Raw genomic sequence first — 20,789 nt, forward strand, 5'->3', positions numbered from 1 at the left:
GGCCCCAATAAAGCCTAAAATCTAATGTTTTTTGTCACTTCCAGACTTGATTTCTCTAAACACAATTTTTGCTGCCTATCCAAGTCCCATGTCAATTTATTTCACCCATATCATGTCCTGCACTAAATCCTAGTTGACTTACTTTGCGCTCTCAATAAACACCTTTCAAAATCCTTTTCCTCGTATGCAGGGTCTCATGCCGCCCTCAATAACCCCCTTATACTTTGGCCTGAGAACTTTTTCTCTAATTCTGGCCTGTGCATCATCCCTTTCCATAGCAGAGTTTTCAGTTGTCTGAACCCTACTCTGTAGAGCTTTTTCCTGCTTAAAGAAATCTGCCTCGCTTCCCCAGTTCCCATTTTAAAAGCGACTTATTCAACTATGCATTTCTAAATTTCTCCCTTTGTTTACTGTTTATTTTTAATTCATCTGTGAAGCATATTGAGATGTTTCTCTATATTTGAAGTTGCTGTACAAATATAAACTTGCATGGGCTAGACTACAGCCTCCCGATGTACATTGTTCCGGTTCGGAGGTGAAAAATGGCCATTGGGGGGAGATACTGTCATCATAAACTATTCTTTAAAAGAAAAAACTACTCTTGCCCCCCCCCCCCCCCCCCACCCCTGTCGTCTTTGACTACCATGCCACCTCTGATTCCTCTTTCATTTTCTGGTCCACCCAATTTCCTCCCTATCTTTCCCAGCATTCTCTATTATTTGTTTTTGGAATGTGGGTGACACTGGCAAGGCAGTGCCCATTGCTGGATGCCCTAAGGGCATTATGCATCCGCCATATAATTTGAGACTGGAATCACATACAGGCATGACTAGAACCAGTATTTATTTTTTGTATCCTATTTGAATTGCTGTAGTCTGGTTTCCATCTTGCAGCACTCCACAAGGTCACCAACATTCTATGCCACTGTAATCTTGGGGATTATCCCTCCTAATCTTAATTGCTGTTGACCATTCCTTTCACTTCCACCCCCTCTCCTTATGGATACTGCTGTCACCTTACTGCTTTCTTACTTTCAAAAGCCTCTCTAAACCTCCCTTCTGTAACTGCGTTTGGTTGCCTCTCCTTACCAATCCGCCTGTTCTTCGGTCTTGTTTTCCCCTTTGTGAAGCAGTCTTTTTATGTTGAAGGTGTTGGATGTAAGAAGTACAGGTGAACTGCTAACACCTTTTGGAGCCATAGATCAGGATCTGTCATATCTTCAGGAGTGGAGGGAAAATTTAGAATGCAAAAATGAAGTATGATGCAAAGGTTCCTTTGACTTTTTTAAAATGTCATCAGTGCACCCGCAACAATTATACAACAGCTGATGTGCAGTGCTATCAGTGTGAGGTCGGTTCTACAGTTCATGTTGCTAATGTCACACTACCAAATTACATAAAAACAGATGTACTGCATCTTTTTGCACTGATTTAGTACAAAAGATGATGCTCTGTTAATGCCAAATATGCAAATTAATGAGAGCATTAAGCACCATTTAGCTGGCCTGGTTACAGTTAGGATGTAAAAAAGCTTTGATTTAAGAATTTTTCAAGACAATATAAATTGAAAATACTGCATCAATGAACTATTGAGGTCCAGTTATGTCTTTTCTAGTCTGTTGCATTTATCTCTACGATTAATTTCAATCTGGTTTAACAATTGGGCTGAAATTTGTCAGGTGAACGTGGCAAGATTTAGGGCTACTTCTGAAATCATTGAAAATACGATGAGATGTAATGCTAGAGATTTAATGCTGTATTTATTTTGTTCAAGTAATTTCTTTATAAGATATTTTAATTTCTTTATTTTCCTCCTACCTTTTAGTCTCTCTCAAATACTCAGTCAGACATGACTCAGATTAGTGGACAAAATTCTCAATTAGCAAGTGGAGAAGAGCGACAGAAGTCATTGGGCCAGCAGCGCATGCAAGAAAAGGCCAATCGCATTGTGGCTGAGGCCATTGCTAAAGCTAAAGCTCGGGGTGAGCAGAATATTCCCAAGGTGATTGACCAGCTGGTGATTTCTAGCGCTGCAGTGGATGGTTCAACTGAAGAGAAAAAGAAAAAGAAGAAAAAACCAAAAGAAAAGAAAGACCCCAAGGAGCCCAAAGAAACCAAGGAAAAAAAGCCCAAGTCAACAGCGACTAAAATCAAAAGCAACAAGAATACAAGGTAGAAACATTTAATCTTGTTTAATTACAGGATTGGATTTTTTTAATTTTTGCTTTCGCAATATTGAACTACTTCACTTCTGTCATAACCAGAGGCTGTTTGAGATATTTGTATTTGGCTTACGCTTCACTGAGGAGCGTTCCTCCAATCTACTGATTATTTTATTGCAAATCTAAGATGTCAGAAGGAAAATAATATCCCATGTAAATAATTTAACATTGCTAGAAGTGAAAGCTGCTGAACCAACATAACTCTGGAAAATCAAACATTTTAATATAAACTTGATACCTAAAAAGGAATTGACCCTGGCCCACTCAAAGGTTCAGATTAAGATGATATTCATAAAGCATGAGAGTCACTGCGATGATAAACAACCTCCTCTTTTTTAAAAAAAATGTCGGTGCTTTTAGATGTACACCTGATGCCCACAGTAGATCAAGGGCAGAACTATTGTTGTGCCCAATATATACAAGAACAACTGTGGGGAGTGGGGGGGAGCAAGGAAGGGGAAGATCGCATAAAATTATATTTGCTTATGTTGAGTTATGTATGAGTTGCAGTTTCACAAAGTAGGTACTCTAATTAGTTGCTATTGTCTTCAATATTATAGAGAAGTAATGGTACTTTTAACAGTGAAGCTAAATTTTGACATCCTATCACTGTAGCATACAGTAAAGACATCAATTCTACTTTGCAAATTTACTGAAGTGATTTTATTGCTGCGCTTGGAGCAATGCAGGGATAAGACAGATATGATCTGAAGGGTTTTTTTTGCCTTTGTGTGATTTACTTGTATGTTGATCACCTTTCTGGGTGATAAAGTTAACTAGTTACCTGAAGAATATAACAATTTAAACCAGGCTTCTGCAACTTTCAGAGCTGAGAGCTGGATCCTTGAGATATGATTACATTGCTTTTCAGACTGACAGTCATGATTTTCACGATGAATAAATTACTCAAATTATAAGTTTGCTGCTGGAATGAAATTTTATTTGGGTTATTTTTATCTCTGCTAGACCTTTGACAATCGAGCATTGCACTAGGGGATTGAAAAAATATTTTTCAATGCTTTTCTAATTATTGTATTGACTATATTGAATGTACTGAAGTTTCTAAACCTATTTAAAATGAATTCATATTCAAGGAAATGTGTATCTTAAAATATTAACAAAAGTAACATATTACACCATTGTAACTATACAATCAATTGCATACCTATTTTATAAACCAGTTGACATTTGAGGAGCTAACTTTAAGATGTGCAGTTATCTGGCATCATTGATGTCTGTTCCTAGTTCCTCATCTGTAACTTTCACCATGGAATAGGAAATGCTTCAGCTAAGCACCTTTGGATAAATGCCAGCAAACATACTTGTCATTTGATATAATTGGAACAAAAATACTCAATTTCTTAAATTAATGAAGACAAGTACGTTGTTACATAAAATTTAGTGCAGGTTGCTGCATTTGCTTAATGGTCTCAGTAAATTGAACAGTATAAAAATACTGTATTCATCTATTCATAAAGTAATTGGAAAAATGTTAGTGAGTTTAGCATTGTTTTTAAGTTAGGTCTTCCCCTTTCACACATAATTTACCAAATCTGTTGATGTGCTTCTGGAAAACATCTAGTAATAAAATCTGTACTTCAACTAGAAAGTTTTAAGCTCTAACATTTAAATTGCATGGTTGCATGCCACAGTCTTGCCTGATGCAGACTAGATTCAGCACTGTAGCAGAGTTAACTTTTGAATGTGAGGGGAATGCATGTCCCAGCCTCAGAAACACTACAGTTTAAAAAAAAAAGGTCCTGAATAATATTCTGCCACTGATTTGTATCCAAAAAGGGACCTCTCATATGTTCTTTAAACTCTACGCCTAGGCCAATATGGCATCTGAAGCCAGTTTGTATTTATTCAATCTTAGACGCAAATATATTTTATTTGCCTGTCTGTCAGTTTCCCCCTGCTTCCCTGCTCCCGTGCTTCAGCTCTCTTTCCTCGTCAGCATCCCCTGGGGTCTGCATGGTTCCATCCCTGCATAGTCCCAACTCTTGTAATACTTCTCTCATATGCATATCCCAAGAGATTGCCACTCAGCTGTATAATGTGACTTCTCTCTCCTACACGTTCACAGCAGTAACAATCGCAGTTAGGAACTTGCCATTCCAAAATGCTGACTCAAAGTAAACAGATGGCATATGTAGTCAACAAATGGGAGCTTAGGGGCAGAGCAGTTTACTTGGACAAGTGTATTAAATTGCAAAGTGGTCTGGATCTGAGCTGTGGTTTGGCTGCTATAATTCTAATGATTGTTAGAAAACCTGAGTGTTCGACCTGTAGTGTTCTTGCAGTGCATTTAATATTGTTTTCAGAAGTAAATTTCTTTACCCATTTTGTGATGGTAATGAATTCCATTTCATCAAGCAAGTTAGTGTGCAACAATGAAATCGTGACTGCTGCCAGGCTAATTGCTGTTGGGTCCTCAATCCACGGGTGTATATATCATGTAATAGATTCAAAATTGCATGCTGACTGAAGGTTACAAACCTAATCATTTTATTATGTATGTTGTAATCCAGAATTGATATTTAAATGCTAGAGTAAATGAGTAATGCTCATTGTGATCTTTTACATATTTGTCATGGTTACAATAGACATTTTTCACAGACCCTCCTTCTGATACAGAATGCATCATTTCCTTACTGAGATATCCCTGTATGCGCTAGTATTGAGTTGACCACATCTTTTCTCCTCTTCCTTCCTGTTGGGAAACCTCTGCAACAGATGGCCTAGCTGAGATTGGAAAGTCACCATTTAGGGAACTGAACATACGGCAGTGTGCCGACTCACTGCCAACAGTAAATATATTTAAAAACTATTACCACAGACTTTTCTATCAGCATTTTCTAATGGGTGCAAGTCCATAGCATAAAAGATCCATAGTTTGGCTTGAATGGGAAATATGCCTTTCCTGCCACAAGGAGAAATGGAATTGATGCTTCAGTTTGAGTGAACTGACACAGCAGAATTCAAGAGATGTGGGCTTCGCCGGCAGGGCCAGCATTTGTTGCCCATCCCTAATTTCCCCTTGACAACTGAGTGGCTTGCTAGGCCATTTCAGAGGGCAGTTAAGAGTGAACCACATTGCTGTGGGTCCGGAGTCACATGTAGGCCTGACCAGGTAAGGATGGCAGATTTCCTTCTCTAAAGGATATTAGTGAATCAAATGGGTTTTTACGACAATCGATGATAGTTTCATGGCACCATTACTGAGACTGGCTTTCAATTCCAGATTTTTATTGAATTTAAATTCCACCAGCTGCCGTGGTGGGATTTGAACCCCTATCCCTGGGGCATTAGCCTCGGCCTCTAGATTACCAGTCCAGTGTCTTTACCACTATGCTACTGTTTTCCCCGCGGTGCTCGAAGTGATCCAGACTATTCTTGATTTACATGTTAACATTCATTGTTAATTTAATTGATAGCCATTTGAGTTGCATATTTATACCTGCAATGACTTTATTTTTCCAAATAAAAATGAAATTGCAATTTTGTTAAGCTACTCAGTCTCGTGCATACACGCACTTTCGCCTGCTCTCCTATGGTTGTGCATATTCTGACACGAGCACGTGATCTTTCTTACACATTTAGTTGTTTGTGCTTTCTCGTTTTGTGCTTTCTTGCTGTTTCTGCATGTTGCCTCTTCTCCTTGTGCATGCATACCTATGTGGCCTACTTCTCAAAAGGAAGACTCACCAGGGAAAATAAAGTCCATTACCCAGTTAGCGCTCAAACGGAGTACCTCCCCTGACCCGTGGATGGCATCTTCTAAACCTTGGATCTTGTACCAGTACTCAAATCAGTAGGTTCCAGGCTGGTAAACAGCCTATGAACTGAAACAGGTTGCTTAACACAAGTGGATAGTTTTCACAAGACCAATGGCTTTCCTACTGCTTGACAAGTGGATAATGACTCCTTGGGTATGGTACATGAAATGCATTTGGAACTACATCCCAGTAAGAAGTCTAATGAATGAGAAACTTGGTGAGGAGAAAACTGTGAATTTGACCATGAGCTTATGTGCTGGTACCAGGAGAAGGAAATACTATTGATAGATGGATTAGGAAAGAGCGGCAGGTGTAAATTGAGAATTGCTGAAAATAGAGATATGTTGTCGAAGCTTTTCGTCTTACACTCATCAGGACAATCTGCAAGAATAACCAATGTAGGGGAAAACAACAACTTATATTTCATGAGAAGAGAGTACCGATTGGCTGGCAAGTGAACTGTGATTTGTAGAGGCGTTGCCGTGGAGAATGCACCTGTTTATGATGACTGAAGGTTAACTGCCAAGCTTTGTTTGAAATTTAAACTAGGCAGCTTGACTCTGGTCAAGGCATTGCCCTGAGGAATGAACCAGCGAATGGCTGTCACTTATTATGTTCAGCTGAAATAGGTGCAATGTGTGTACATGTTTGCAAAGAACAGGGCCTTAATATTTAATAATATATGTAGCTTCCAATACGCGCAAATGTGCCACACTGTGAGCCCTACTGACAATCTTAAATTGGTTGTCAGTGTAATTCTTCGCACACTGCAGATTATTTAGCAAATGTTGTCCAATTGTGGAATCACATCTAACGTTGGACACTGTGTTGCTAGGTATATAGGCCGTACGTCCCAAAGACTGGCGGATCGTATCAAACAACATGTCCCTTCTGCTATTAGCAACGGGCAAGGTAAAGGCCGTACCCAAACAACCCGTGCTTGCAAAGCTCAAAACAAGAATGGGAGAGAGTGAGTGCTGCTGAGACGGGCAAAGATGGAGGAAGAGTTATTAAACAATATTTCTCAGGACCAAGTTAGATAAATGAATTTGCAGGCCATTTAGAGAATCTCCATCACAATTTATTTTTAACAGTTAAACATAAATACTTGTCCAGAGAGCATCTCCCTGAACTGAGGGGATGTGCTGCAAAGGGATCACCTTTGTCACTCCAAAATGATGTTTCCACTGTTTGCTGAACTGAAATTCAGGGCTTCAGAAAGGTGCCCTGTAAATGAGGATTTTAAAAAAAATACACCAATGTTGGAGAGTTGATTTACAGATATACAATTTGTCTTTTAAAAATCCTATAATCAAAATAGTTTTATTAAAAAAAAAAGCCAAGGCTAAATACTCACCCAATTAAAGATCTCCCCATCGGTACTACTTATCTTAAAGTTAAGCAGCAATAACTTCATCACATTGTATCTACTACTCCAGATTTAAGTAGAAACCCAGGGGAAGAGTTCAACTGCTCATTATATGTGGAAAAATTATAAGTGTATTCAAAGGATGCATTTATGATTTTGTTATAAATAGCAGAGCAAAACTGCTCCTTCATGATGTCTGCTGACTTTCGGATCCAATAATGTGAAAGAATTTGACGTTACTGTAAGAGCTCCCCAGAAATCCAAGTTAATCCAGCTCAAACCTCATCAATAGATACCACTCCAACCAGTTCCCTCCCTTCTCCTTCCAATGTCAATCACCATTTAACAAGCGTGCAGAATGTACTCTGGCTGGGAGACTTCAATGTCCATTATCAAGAGTGGCTCGGTAGCACCACTACTGACCGAGCTGGCCAAGTCCTAAAGGATATAGCTGCTAGACTGGGCCTGCGACTGGTGGTGAGGGAACCAAGTGGGAAAAACATACGACCTCGTCCTCCCCAATCTGCCTGCCACAGATGCATCTCTCCATGACAGTGTTGGTAAGAGTGACCACTGCACAGTCCTTGTGGAGACAAGGTCCCGTCTTCTCATTGAGGATACTCTCCATGTTGTATGGCAGTACCACCGTGCAAAATGGGATTGATTTCGAACAGATGTAGCAATGCAAAACTGGGCATCCATGAGGCACTGTGGGCCATCAGCAGCAGCAGAATTGTACTCAACCACAATCTGTAACCTCATGGCCCGGCATATCCCCACTTTACCATTACTGTCAAGCCGGGGGACCAACCCTGGTTCAAAGAAGAGTGCAAGAGGGCATGCCAGGAGTAGCACCAGGCATACCTCTAAATGAGGGATCAACCTGGTGAAGTTATAACAGAGGACTACTTGCGTGCCAAGTAACGTAAGCAGCATGCGATAGTCAGAGCTAAGCAATCCCACAACCAATGAATCAGGTCTAAGCTCTGCAGCCCTGCCACATCCAGTCGTGAATGGTGGTGGACAGTTGAACAACTAACTGGAGGAGGTGGCTCCACAAATATCCCCATCCTCAATGATGGGGGAGCCCAGCACATCAGTGCGAAAGATAAGGCTGAAGCATTTGCAACAATCTTATTGCAAAGGCTATGGGCCCTGACAAAATTCCAGCAATAATACTGAAGACCTGTGCCCCAGAATTGCTGCGCCCCGAGCCAAGCTGTTCCAGTACTGCTACAACACTGGCATCGATCCGGTAATGTGGAAAATTGCCCATTCTCATTCTGCGAGCCATACATTGGTGCGTAAGAAATTTACAAATGGGATATGGCTAGGTTAGGTGAATGGGCCAAAATTTGGCAGATGGAGTTTAATGTGGATAAGTGTGAGGTTATCCACTTTGGTCAGAAGAATAGAAAGGCAAATTATTATCTAAATGGAGAGAAACTTCAGAATGCTTCAGTGCAGAGGGATCTGGGTGTCCTCTCGTGCATGAATCGCAGACAGCTAGTATGCAGGTACAGCAGGTAATAAGGAAGACAAATGGAATTTTGGCATTTATTGCTAAAGGAATAGAATATAAAAGTAGGGAAGTGTTGCTGCAACTGTACAAGGCATTAGTGAGTGGAGTATTGCGTACAGTTTTGCTCCCTTTACTTAAGAGATGTAGTTGCATTGGAGGCAGTTCAGAGGAGGTTCACTAGATTGATTCCAGAGATGAGGGGTTTGTCTTATGAAGAGAGATTGAGCAGTTTAGGCCTTTACTCTCTAGAGTTTAGAAGAATGAGAGGAGATCTAATTGAAGTATAAAAGATGATTAAGGGCATTTACAAAGTAGACGTAGAGAGGATGTTTTCTCTTGTGGGGCAATCTAGTAGAACGAGAGGTCATAGTTTTAGGATAAGGGGTAGCAGATTTAAAATAGAGAGGAGGAGAAATTACTTCTCTCAAAGGGTCGTGAGTCTGTGGATTCACTACCCCAGAGTGCAGTGGATGCCGGGACATTGAGTTAATTTAAGGAGGAGATAGACAGATTTTTAATTAGTAATGGGTTGAAGGATTATGGAGAATGGACAAGAAAGTGGAGTTGAGGCCGAGATGAGATCAGCCATGATTGTATTGAATGGCGGAGCAGGCTTGAGGGGCTGAATTGCCTACTCCTGCTCCTAGTTCTTATGACCTTATACTGGCAGCTACATATATTAATACACAGGGCCCTGTTTTTTGCAGCCGGAAAGAATATGTACATACATTGTGCCTGTTTTAGCTGAACAGGCTGGTTCATTCCTCAGAGCAATGCTTTGACCAATCGGTGTCAAGCTGCCTGGTTTAAGTTTCAAACAAAGCTTGGCAGTTAACTGTCAGTCACTGTAAACTGGTGCATTCTCCATGGCAATCCCTCTACCAATCAGCACTCTCTTCTCATGCAGTATAAGTTGCTGTTTTCCCTTACATTGGTTATTGTTGCGGATTGTCCTGATGAGTGCAAGACGAAAAGCTTAGACAACATGTCTCTATTTTCAGCAATATTCAAGTTCTGTACTACTGATCGACTATTTGATTCACAAATTATATTGATACCAAAGTTGAAATTACTTATGCTGCTGTATTCTCCCCTTCCCCTTCTCCAAGGCGATTTCCTTCTCTTTTTCCACCCACCACCACCACCCAAGTGTTTCATCCACTCTAAGCTGGAATCCACACTCTATAGCTTCTCCCCATTCCCTCCACTGCTCATCATACCAGAGAGCTGTCTACTGTTCCCTTGTTCCCTTTCCCACTTAGTGACCACCAAACTCTTCCTAGATTCCATGCTAGCTGACTATGCCGATGGTTTCCTGTCGTCTACCCCTGCCTCCACCTTTTTGGCTCTGAGCCTTTTACACTTACTTTTGTCACTCTAAACTCAATTACTTGAATTCTTTTGTTGCTGGCCTTCCATTTTCTATTCTCCACCCTCCATAATTCTCAACCTGTAAATTCTTGATGCATGCCTCGCTTGTCTTCACTGAGCAGCACTGATCCTCATCCCCATCGGCTCAAATTTAACATTCTTGTCTCAAAGTCTCACCGCAACCTCGCCACACTCTAACTCAGCAATCTTCTCCGGTCCTGTATTTCCCTATTTGTTCCTCTGGCTCTAGTCTTTCTTTTGAATTCTTGTCCTTTGCCCTAGCACTGGCAGATTTTTCAGCTGCCTCGGTCCTACTCCCTGGAATTTCCAGAGAGAAGTACAATAAAATCAATCTCTCTCACTCTAGCTCTATCTCAGACTTAGTCACCCATCCCCTGGGGGTGTCATGGGAAATTTTTTTTATATTAAAAGCACTAAAGTATGATTTTTGTTTGCAGCTAACTTCTGCATTGACATTGGAGATGGGGAGGAGATGCACTTTTGGAATTGATGTATTTATTGGTTAAAAAGATTGTCATGGGCAGTTGTATAAAAATCATTTAGATTTACATAATGCTGCAGATGGTGCATTCTTTATAGAGTTAGCTTTCTTTAGGTACTGATGGTTGTATTATTGGCACAAGATGGCTGTGTGTTGCTCGACAGTGGCAGCTTGAGATGAAAGTGACTTATGGTTCTCAGCAGCTGTTATCAATAATTTTAACCATCTAGGATGCTGTAGGTGCTGGTTAACAAGTATTTGAGCTACGTGTTCTTAAACATATTAGTGATTCTTTTTGCTGCAGCAGCAGTGTATTCTAGTATTCGAAAATAATCTGAATGTAATGTCAAATTTAAAAATGTTTTATGGAAAAGCTTCATGTTTTTCAGATTTCAAGTTATGTCTGTTAATGTGCATGCAAAGATCTACTATTAAGCATGTGATATTAAATCAGATCTGTAGTATGTTCACCCCAAGTAGCATTTTCAATTTCTTTCAATTTGCTATGCGAAATGAAGAAAGCAGCGACAGTTGCATTTAAAATGTAAGTAGAAGTTGTGGATAACTGAATCACAGAAGACTACAACATCACAGAACTGTTACAGCACAGAAGGAGACCATTCGGCCCATCGTGTGACCACCGGCTCTCCGTGTGATCAATTCACTTAGCGTCATTTCCCCGCCTTCTCCCCATAAATCCTGTGCATTCTTCCTTTTCAGGTAACTATCTAGTTTCCTTTTCAATGCCTCGATTGAACCTACCTCTACCGCAATTTCTGGCAGTACATTCCAGTTCCTAACCACTTGCTGCATGAAAAAGTTTTTCTTCATGTCGCCGTTGCTTTATTTGCCAATTACCTTAAATCTGTGTCGTCCCGTTCTTGATCCTTTCATGAGTAGGAAAAGTTTCTCCCTATCTACTCTGTCCGGACCCCTCATGATTTTGAATATCTCTATCAAATCTTCTCTCAGCCTTCACTTCTCCAAGGAAAACAGTCCCCACTTCTCCAGTCTATCTTCATAACTGAAGTTCCTTATTCCTGGAACCAGCCTCATGAGTCTTTAATGTACTCTCCAATGCCCTTAAGTCTTTCCGTAAATGTGGTGCCTAGAACTGGACGCAATACTCCAGCTGAGGGCAACATAGTGTCTTATACAAGTTCAACATAACCTCGTTTTTGTACTCTATACCCCTCTTTATAAAGCCCAGGATACTGTATGCTTTATTGAACACGCTCTCAACCTGTTCTGCCACCATTAATGATTTTTGCACATATACACTTTTACAACCAAGGCGGGAGCAATGCATCGTCAATTCAGTCACATCACTCCACAGGTCACAGCATATTAAAGTTTTCCCACCCAACTGGAAAACAGCCAAAGTAAACATTCTATTAACCCCTGGAATAAAACAGACTAAACCAAGTATTTTTAGATAACAACAAATTAACTATTTATATATAAAAAAACTTTATCTTAAACACTATTAAGATAAACCTAAGTCTAAAGACCTTAAAACTTCTTATCTTAACCTAACTCCCCTATACATGCATATACACTCAAAAAATCACTGTTAACCGGTTTCTTTTTTTTTTTAAATGATGTTTTACAAATTAGCTGTTTCTTAAGAATAAGCAAGTCTTTGTGGCTTGTGCTCCTGATGAATGAGGTATTCTAATGTGAAAATAATCAAATGCTACTCTAAGTCTCCACACCAATTTGATGAAATAGTCCTTCAATAGATAGGCATTCAAAACACTTCGGTGGCAGTTGGCATCAAGACCACTGGTGATTTCCAGAAAATATAATCAGTCGAGAGATTCAATCTTCCTGGCTTGGAAGTAAAGAAAAAGAGTTTTGCTACCTTCAGCAATACAGATGGTCTGTCCAGAAAAAAAGACTTTTTTCTGAGGCAATTAACTTGGCTTGTAGCTCATTGTAGAATTTCTGCTGAGAGAGAGAATAGACAGCTCTTTTCTTCAGTAGCGCGCTTCGCTGGAGAGTCTCTCAAAACTAACTGGTTCAGACTGTTTTTTGCTAGCTGTACACAGTCAAATCAAAACATACCATATGACCTCCCTCTCCTGCTGTGGCCTAGGGACAGAAGCAGTTGGCACCCTGTGCTCAGTCTTAAAGACACACTTTTTTTTAATCTGAGGAGAAAAGTAATTACAGTTCTATGGCAACACCCAGGTCCCTCTGTACCTGCACCCCCATTTACAATTGTATCCTTCATTTTATATTGTCTCTCCATGTTCTTCCTACCAAAATAAATCACTTCACATTTCTCCACATAAACTTCATCTGCCAAGAATACAAGAAATAGGAGCAGGAGTAGACCATATGGCCTGTCGAGCCTGCTCCACCATTCAGTACGATCATGGCTGATCTTGGGCTTCAACTCCACTTTCCTGCTCGCTCTCCATATCCTTTGATTCCTTGAGAGACCAGAAATCTGTCTATCCCAGCCTTAGATGTATTCAATGATGGAGAATCTACAACCCTCTGGGGCAGAGAATTCGAAAGATTCACAACCCTTTGAGTGAAGTAATTTCTCCTTGACTCAGTCCTAAATGATTATCCCCTTACCCTGAGACTGTGCCCGTGTTTTAGATTTCCTGACCGGTGAAAATAATCTCTCCATCTACCCTATCAAGCCCCTTCAGAATTTTGCACATTTCAATGTGATCGCCTGACATTCTTCTAAACTCGAGAACATAGTGCCAGTTTGCTCAGCGCCTCTCATAAGTGAACCTCCTCATCCTAAGGACTAATTTAGGGAGCTTTCACTGTACTGTCTCCAATTTAAGTATATCTTTTCTTAGGGCGGCACAGTGGCGCAGTGGTTAGCACCGCAGCCTCACAGCTCCAGCGACCCGGGTTCAATTCTGGATATTGCCTGTGTGAAGTTTGCAAGTTCTCCCTGTGTCTGCGTGGGTTTTCTCCGGGTGCTCCGGTTTCCTCCCGCAGCCAAAAGACTTGCAGGTTGATAGGTAAACTGGCCATTACAAATTGCCCCCTGGAGGTAGGTGGTAGGGAAATATAGGGACAGGTGGGGATGTGGTAGGAATGTAGGATTAGTGTAAATGGGTGGTTGATGGTCGGCACAGACTTGGTGGGCCAAAGGGCCTGTTTCAGTGCTGTATCTCTAAATAAATAATAAATAAATGTGGAGACCAAAACTACACACACTACTGCAGATGTGATCTCACCAAAACCCTCTACAATTGTAACAAGACTTCTTTATTCCTGTACTCCAATCCTCTTGCAATAAAAACCAATGTGCCATTTGCCTTCCTAATTGCTTGCTGTACCTGCATGCTTACTTTCTGCGTACCTTGCACGAGCGCACCCAAGTCTCTTTAAACAGCAACACTTACAAGTTTCACAGCTTTTTAAAATATTCTGCTTTTCTATTCTTATGACCAAAGTGAATAACTTCACACTTCCCTACATTATACTCCATCTGCTACCTTGCAGCCCGCTCACTTAACCTGTCTATATGTCTTTGCAGCCTCTGTGTCCTCCCCACAGCTTACCTTTCCATCTAGCTTTGTATCATCAGCAAACTTAGATACATTACTCCGTCTCTTCATCTAAGTCATTAATGTAAATTGTAAAGAGCTGAGGGCCCAGCACTGACCCTTGCGGTACTCCACTATTCATTGCCTGCCAACTTGAAAATGCCCCCTTTCTGCTTCCTGTCCATTAACCAATCCTCTATCCATGCGAATATATTACCCCCAACTCCATGAGCACTTATCTTGCCTATGTGGCACCTTATCAAATGCCTTTTGGAAATCCAAGTATACTGCATCTACTGGTTCCCTTTTATCTACCTTACTGGTTACGTCCTCACAAAATTCCAATAAATTTGTCAAACATGATTTTCTATTAGTAAAACCATGTAGACTTGTTCTAATCATACTATTCTTTTCCAAGTGTATTGTTAAGACTTCCTTAATATTGCTGAAAATAGAGACGACATCAGGACAAACCACAAGAATACCAAAGTAAGGGAAAACAACAACTTTATGCTGTATGAGAAGAGAGCGCAGCGAGGCCTGGACAACGTATGTCAGCCAAGAGCGACGTCTCAATTCATTCCATCTTCGCTGCCTCCGGAGAATACTTGGCATCAGGTGGCAGGACCATATCTGCAACACAGAAGTCCTCGAGGCGGCCAACATCCCCAGCTTGTACACACTACTGAGTCAGCGGCGCTTGAGATGGCTTGGCCATGTGAGCCGCATGGAAGATGGCAGGATCCCCAAAGACACATTGTACAGCGAGCTCGCCACTGGTATCAGACCCACCGGCCGTCCATGTCTCCGCTATAAAGACGTCTGCAAACGCGACATGAAATCCTGTGATATTGATCACAAGTCGTGGGAGTCAGTTGCCAGCGTTCGCCAGAGCTGGCGGGCAGCCATAAAGACGGGGCTAAAATGTGGCGAGTCGAAGAGGCAGGAAAAAAGACAGAGGCGCAAGGGGAGAGCCAACTGTGCAACAGCCCCGACAAACAAATTTCTCTGCAGCACCTGTGGAAAAGCCTGTCACTCTAGAATTGGCCTTTATAGCCACTCCAGGCGCTGCTTCACAAGCCACTGACCACCTCCAGGCGCGTATCCATTGTCTCGAGATAAGGAGGCCCAAAAGAAAAAGAAGAGAAGAAGAGAGCGCTGATTAGTTGGCAAGTGAACTTTGGTAAAGGTGTTACCATGGGGAATGCACCAGTTTATGGTGAGTGACCATTTGAAATTTTTCAAACAAAGCTTGGCAGTTAACTGTCAGTCACCATAAACTGGTGCATTCTCTATGGCAACGCCTCTACTAATTAGAATTCACTTGCCAACCAATCAGCACTCTCTTCTCATGCAGTATAAAGTTGTTTTCCCTTACATTGATATTCTTGCGGATCGTCCTGATGAGTGCAAGACGAAAAGCTTCGACATGTCTCTATTTTCAGCAATACTCAAGTTCTATGCTACAAAACTTGCTTAGTAATAGATTCCAGCATTTTCCCAACAATTGATTTTAGGTTAACTGGCTTGTAGTTCCCTGTTTTCTCTCTCCCTCTTTCCTTGAAAAGCGATGTAACATTTGCCAACTTCAAATTTGATGGGACCTTTCCCTAATCTAAGGAATTTTGGAAAATCATAGCCAACGTATCCACTATCTCTGCAGCTATCTCTTTTAGAATCTTAGAGTGTAGGCCATTGGGTCCCAGGGATTTGTCTGATTTTCATCCCTGAACTTTCTCCAATACTTGTTCTTTGTTGATATTAATTTCCTCACTCTTTAGCCCCTAGGTTACCGTGTATTTCTGGAATGAAACTTGGGTCTTCTGCTGTAAAGACAGACACAAAATATTTGTTCAATGCCTCCGCCATTTCCTTATTCCCCATGATAATTTCTCCTGTCCCTGCTTCTAAGGGACCAATGTTTACTTTAGCTTCTCTCTTCCTTTTTTATATACTTAGAAAAGCTCTTTCTATCTGTTTTTTATATTTCTGGCTAGGTTACTGTCATTTACTTTTTCCCTTTTTATCAACTTTTTGGTAGCCCTTTGCTGGTTTCTAAAGCACTCCCAATCCTCACACTTGTTACTGCTTTTTGCAGTATTATAAGCCTCTTCTTTAAATCTAATACTATCCTTAACTTCCTGAGTGAGCCATGGATGGGTCTTTCTTGCTGAGATTTTGTTTTTCAATGGGATACACTTTTGTTGAACATTTTGAATGTTTCCCACTGTTCTTTTACCGCCAAACCCTTTAGTCTATTTACCCAATTAACCTTAGTCTGTTCTCCTTTCATACCTATGTAATTGGCTTTGTTTAAGTTTGATTGTTTGCGTTTGGAGTACGTCACTTTCAAACTTAACATGGAATTCAATGGTATTATGATTACTATTTCCCAGAGGATCTTTTACTACGGCATTACTAATTAACCCTGCTTCATTACACAATACTTGATCTAAGAAAGCTTTATCCCTAGTCGGTTCCACAGCATATTGCTCCAAGAAACTGTCACGAAAACATTCTACAAACTCATCTTCTAGAGCGTTCTTGTCAATTTGATTTGTCCCAGACTATAGGAAGATTAAACTCTGCCACAATTATCACATTGCCTTTGTTACTAGTTCCAATAATTCCCTGTTTAATGCTCTGTCCAACATTATAACTACTGTTAGGGAGCCTATAAAATACTCCCATTGGTGTTTCCTGACTCTTGCTATTTCTGATTTCCACCCATACTGATTCTACTTCATGATCTTCTGAGGCCAGATCCTTTCTCACTAATGCCTTTATGTGATCCTTTTCTATCCCCTCCTCCTTTGCTATTCTGCCAGTTGCTCCGAAACATTGTGTACCCTGGAATATTTATTCCCCAGCCTTTATCACCTTGCAACCATGTCTCTGTAATGGCGATTGGATCTGAATCATTTACTTCAATTTGTGCTACTAGCTCATCTATCTTATTGCAGATGCTTAGTGCATTCAAATAAAGAACCTTTAATTTATTTTTTATCTCTATTTCCTGTAATGACCTTATTCACTGTGCAATTTTTGTTAAACTCTTTGTCCCTTCCTGTCCCGCAGCTTTGCTTGTCTTTACCCGCATCGTTATACTGTACCGATGCTTTGACCTTTTTAGATTTCTAAATCTCCCTTCACCTGAACTCCCCCCGTTAGTTTAAAGCTCTGTACACAGCCCTTGTTATGTGATTGGTGCCAGTGCGGTTCAAGTGGAACCCCTCCCACCGGAATAGCTCATTCTTCCCTGGGAACTGATGCCAGTGCCCCATGAATCGAAACCCCTTCTTCCCACACCACTGTTTGAGGCATGTGTTTAGCTCTTTAATCTGCTTGAGCCTATGCCAATTGGCAAGTGGCTCAGGTAACAATCCAGATATGATTACCTTTGATATGCATTTTCATTTGTATCCTAACTCCTCAAATTCTCTTCGTAGAACATCATTCCTAGTTCTACCTATGTCGTTGGTTTCCACATGGACCACGACAACTGGATCTTACCCCTCCCATTGCAAGTTCCTCTCCAGCTGTGAGGCGATGTCTTTAACCCTGGCACCGGCAGGAAACACATCCTTCGGAGTTCCTGGTCACAGCTGCAGAGAACAGTATCTATTCCCCTGACTATACTGTCCCCTATCACTACCACATTCCACTTCGCTCCACGCACCACCCCCCCACTTGAATGGCATCCTTCACCATGATAGTATGGTAGTGATGGCAGAATTATTTTTTGACTGCAGGAGGTTGTCAGGCAGAGGCAGCTTGAGATGAAGGTGACTCATCACGAGGAGGTGCTCTGTTAACCTTATCCACAGGTTATCAGATTATGCCTTTCTTGATAAATACAGCATCCTGTGTTGCTACTTAGTGATGAGTTTCATCGATGTTCACTTTTATATCAGGAACTATAATGGAGGTAAAATGATCTTCCATCCTACTTGAGTTTCTAAAATTAATATTAGGTAATTTCCAGAACGTAAACGTTTAATTCCTGATAACTGAGTATCATAAGCATGTTTATTGTTTACTACAGCCTTTGAACCGAGCATAGCAAAATGTGTTAAATTGGTAGTTACTTTAGGCATTGGTAGCCCTTATAGGAATTTAATTCTATTTGGCCTAATATTAATGCCTTCCCTTTCTGCTAAATGATACCCAGATAAATAAATATGTTGGGTGGTATTAAATTACAGCATGACATATATGCATGGTTCTTAAGCAAGAGACATGCATCTGCTATTACAGCAGGCTGAAGAGAATCTCTTGCTTTGTGTCCCAGACCACTGGTCATAAAAGTAAAAGAGTGGAGATGTTGCTATCTGCATAGATGCATCCCAAACCAAATTTAGTTCCTACTTTTTTCCTTGGAATGCTTCACCTTTGTTGCAAAGCTCACTGATTTTTTTTTTAATCCTTCATTCACCCTTACAAATAGATATTGCTGTTATCCCATAGCGAAGAAACAATCCATTATGAAGCCTGAACTCTGGATGCCACAAAACCACCCTTCATTGCATTCCCTCATGACTTATCAACATGTAGAACCACTTCTACTTTCAGCACATGATTGAGTTGATTGGATTTCCCAATGATAAATGTGAACAGAGATCAGAATGTTTACTTGCCTCAACACAAGGATGAGGTCTGGATCAGCCTCAATAATAATCATATCCACTCCCAGATCAAGACAGGGAAACTGATGGACTCCTATCTTAAAAATGCACTTGTTCCTGCATACTTCATGTGTTGACGCAGCTGAGTAAGTTCTTTTTGAATCTTCCATCCTCTGCTACGCCATCAGTCACAAAGTGGCTGACCTTAATTTTTAGTTCCTACGCCGGTGTCAATTGACCACTGTCCACTGAACAGAACATTTATCCTTTAGAACATAGAACAGTACAGCACAGTACAGGCCCTTCAGACCACGATGTTGTGCCGAATCTTTAACCTACTCTAAGATCAAACTAACTACCTACCCTTCATTCTACTATCATCCATGTACCTATCCAAGAGTCGCTTAAATGCCCCTAATGTATCTGCTTCTACTACCACCGCTGGCAGTGCATTCCACGCACCCACCGCTCTCTGTGTAAAGAACCTACCTCGGAGATCTCCCCGAAACCTTCCTCCAATCACCTTAAAATTATGCCCCTGGTGATAGCCCTTTCCACCCTGGGAAAAAGTCTCTGGCTATCCACTCCATCTATGCCTCTCATCATCTTGTACCCCTCTATCAAGTCACCTCTCATCCTTCTTCGCTCCAATGAGAAAAGCCCCAGCTCCCTCAATCTTTCTTCGTAGGACATGCCCTCCAGTCCAGGCAGCATCCTGGTAAATCTCCTCTGCACCCTCTCTAAAGCTTCCACATCCTTCCTATAATGAGGCGACCAGAACTGAACACAATATTCCAAGTGTGATCGAACCAGGGCCTGACAGAGCTGCAGCATAACCTCGCGGCTCTTAAACTCAATCCCCCTGTTAATGAAAGCCAACACACCATACGCCTTCTTAACAACCCTATCAACTTGGGTGGCAACTTTGAGCGATCTATGGACATGGACCCCAAGATCCCTCTGTTCCTCCACACTACCAAGAATCCTGTCTTTAAGCCTGTATTCTGCATTCAAATTCGACCTTCCAAAATGAATCACTTCACACTTTTCCAGGTTGAACTCCATCTGCCACTTCTCAGCCCAGCTCTGCATCCTGTCAATGTCTCGTTGCAACCTACAGCAGCCTTCCACACTATCCACAACTCCAGCAACCTTCGTGTCATCGGCAAACTTGCTAACCCAGCCTTCCACTTCCTCATCCAAGTCATTTATAAAAATCACAAAGAGCAGAGGTCCCAGAACAGATGCCTGCGGAACACCTGCGGAGCTCCAGGCTGAATACTTTCCATCTACTACCACCCTCTGTCTTCTATGGGCCAGCCAATTCTGTATCCCATGCCTCCTTACTTTCTGAATGAGCCTACCATAGGGAACCTTATCAAACGCCTTGCTAAAATCCATATACACCACATCCACTGCTCTTCCTTCATCACCATGTTTTGTCACATCTTCAAAGAATTCAATAAGGCTTGTGAGGCAGACCTGCCCCTCACAAAGCCATGCTGACTGTCTCTAATCAAACTATGCTTTTCCAAATAATCATAAATCCTGTCTCTCAGAATCCTCTCCAATAATTTGCCCACTACTGACGTAAGACTGACTGGTCTATAATTCCCAGGGTTATCCCTATTCCCTTTCTTGAACAAGGGAACAACATTTGCCACCCTCCAATCATCCGGCACGACTCCAGTGGACAGTGAAGACGCAAAGATCATCGCCAAAGGCGCAGCAATCTCTTCCCTCGCTTCCTGTAATATCCTTGGGTATATTCCGTCTGGCCCTGGGGATTGATCTATCCTCATATCATTCAAAATTTCCAGCACATCCTCCCTCTTAACCTCAACCTGTTCGAGCATATCAGCCTGTTCCACGCTGT

General features: G+C 41.3%; 1 protein-coding gene across 4 annotated transcripts in view; it reads left to right on the forward strand.

The window, feature by feature from the left end:
- The window catches only part of chd7 (chromodomain helicase DNA binding protein 7), a 277,383-nt gene that overhangs the window by 99,667 nt on the left and 156,927 nt on the right, over positions 1–20,789 (forward strand). For all 4 annotated transcript variants that reach the window (XM_068031895.1, XM_068031894.1, XM_068031893.1 and 1 more), the window contains exon 3: positions 1,825–2,171. In XM_068031895.1, the coding sequence (XP_067887996.1) occupies positions 1,825–2,171 (347 nt within the window). The remainder of the gene's footprint in view (positions 1–1,824; positions 2,172–20,789) is intronic.

Source organism: Heterodontus francisci, chromosome 5 (assembly GCF_036365525.1).
Source record: "Heterodontus francisci isolate sHetFra1 chromosome 5, sHetFra1.hap1, whole genome shotgun sequence".
Classification (NCBI taxonomy): domain Eukaryota; kingdom Metazoa; phylum Chordata; class Chondrichthyes; order Heterodontiformes; family Heterodontidae; genus Heterodontus; species Heterodontus francisci.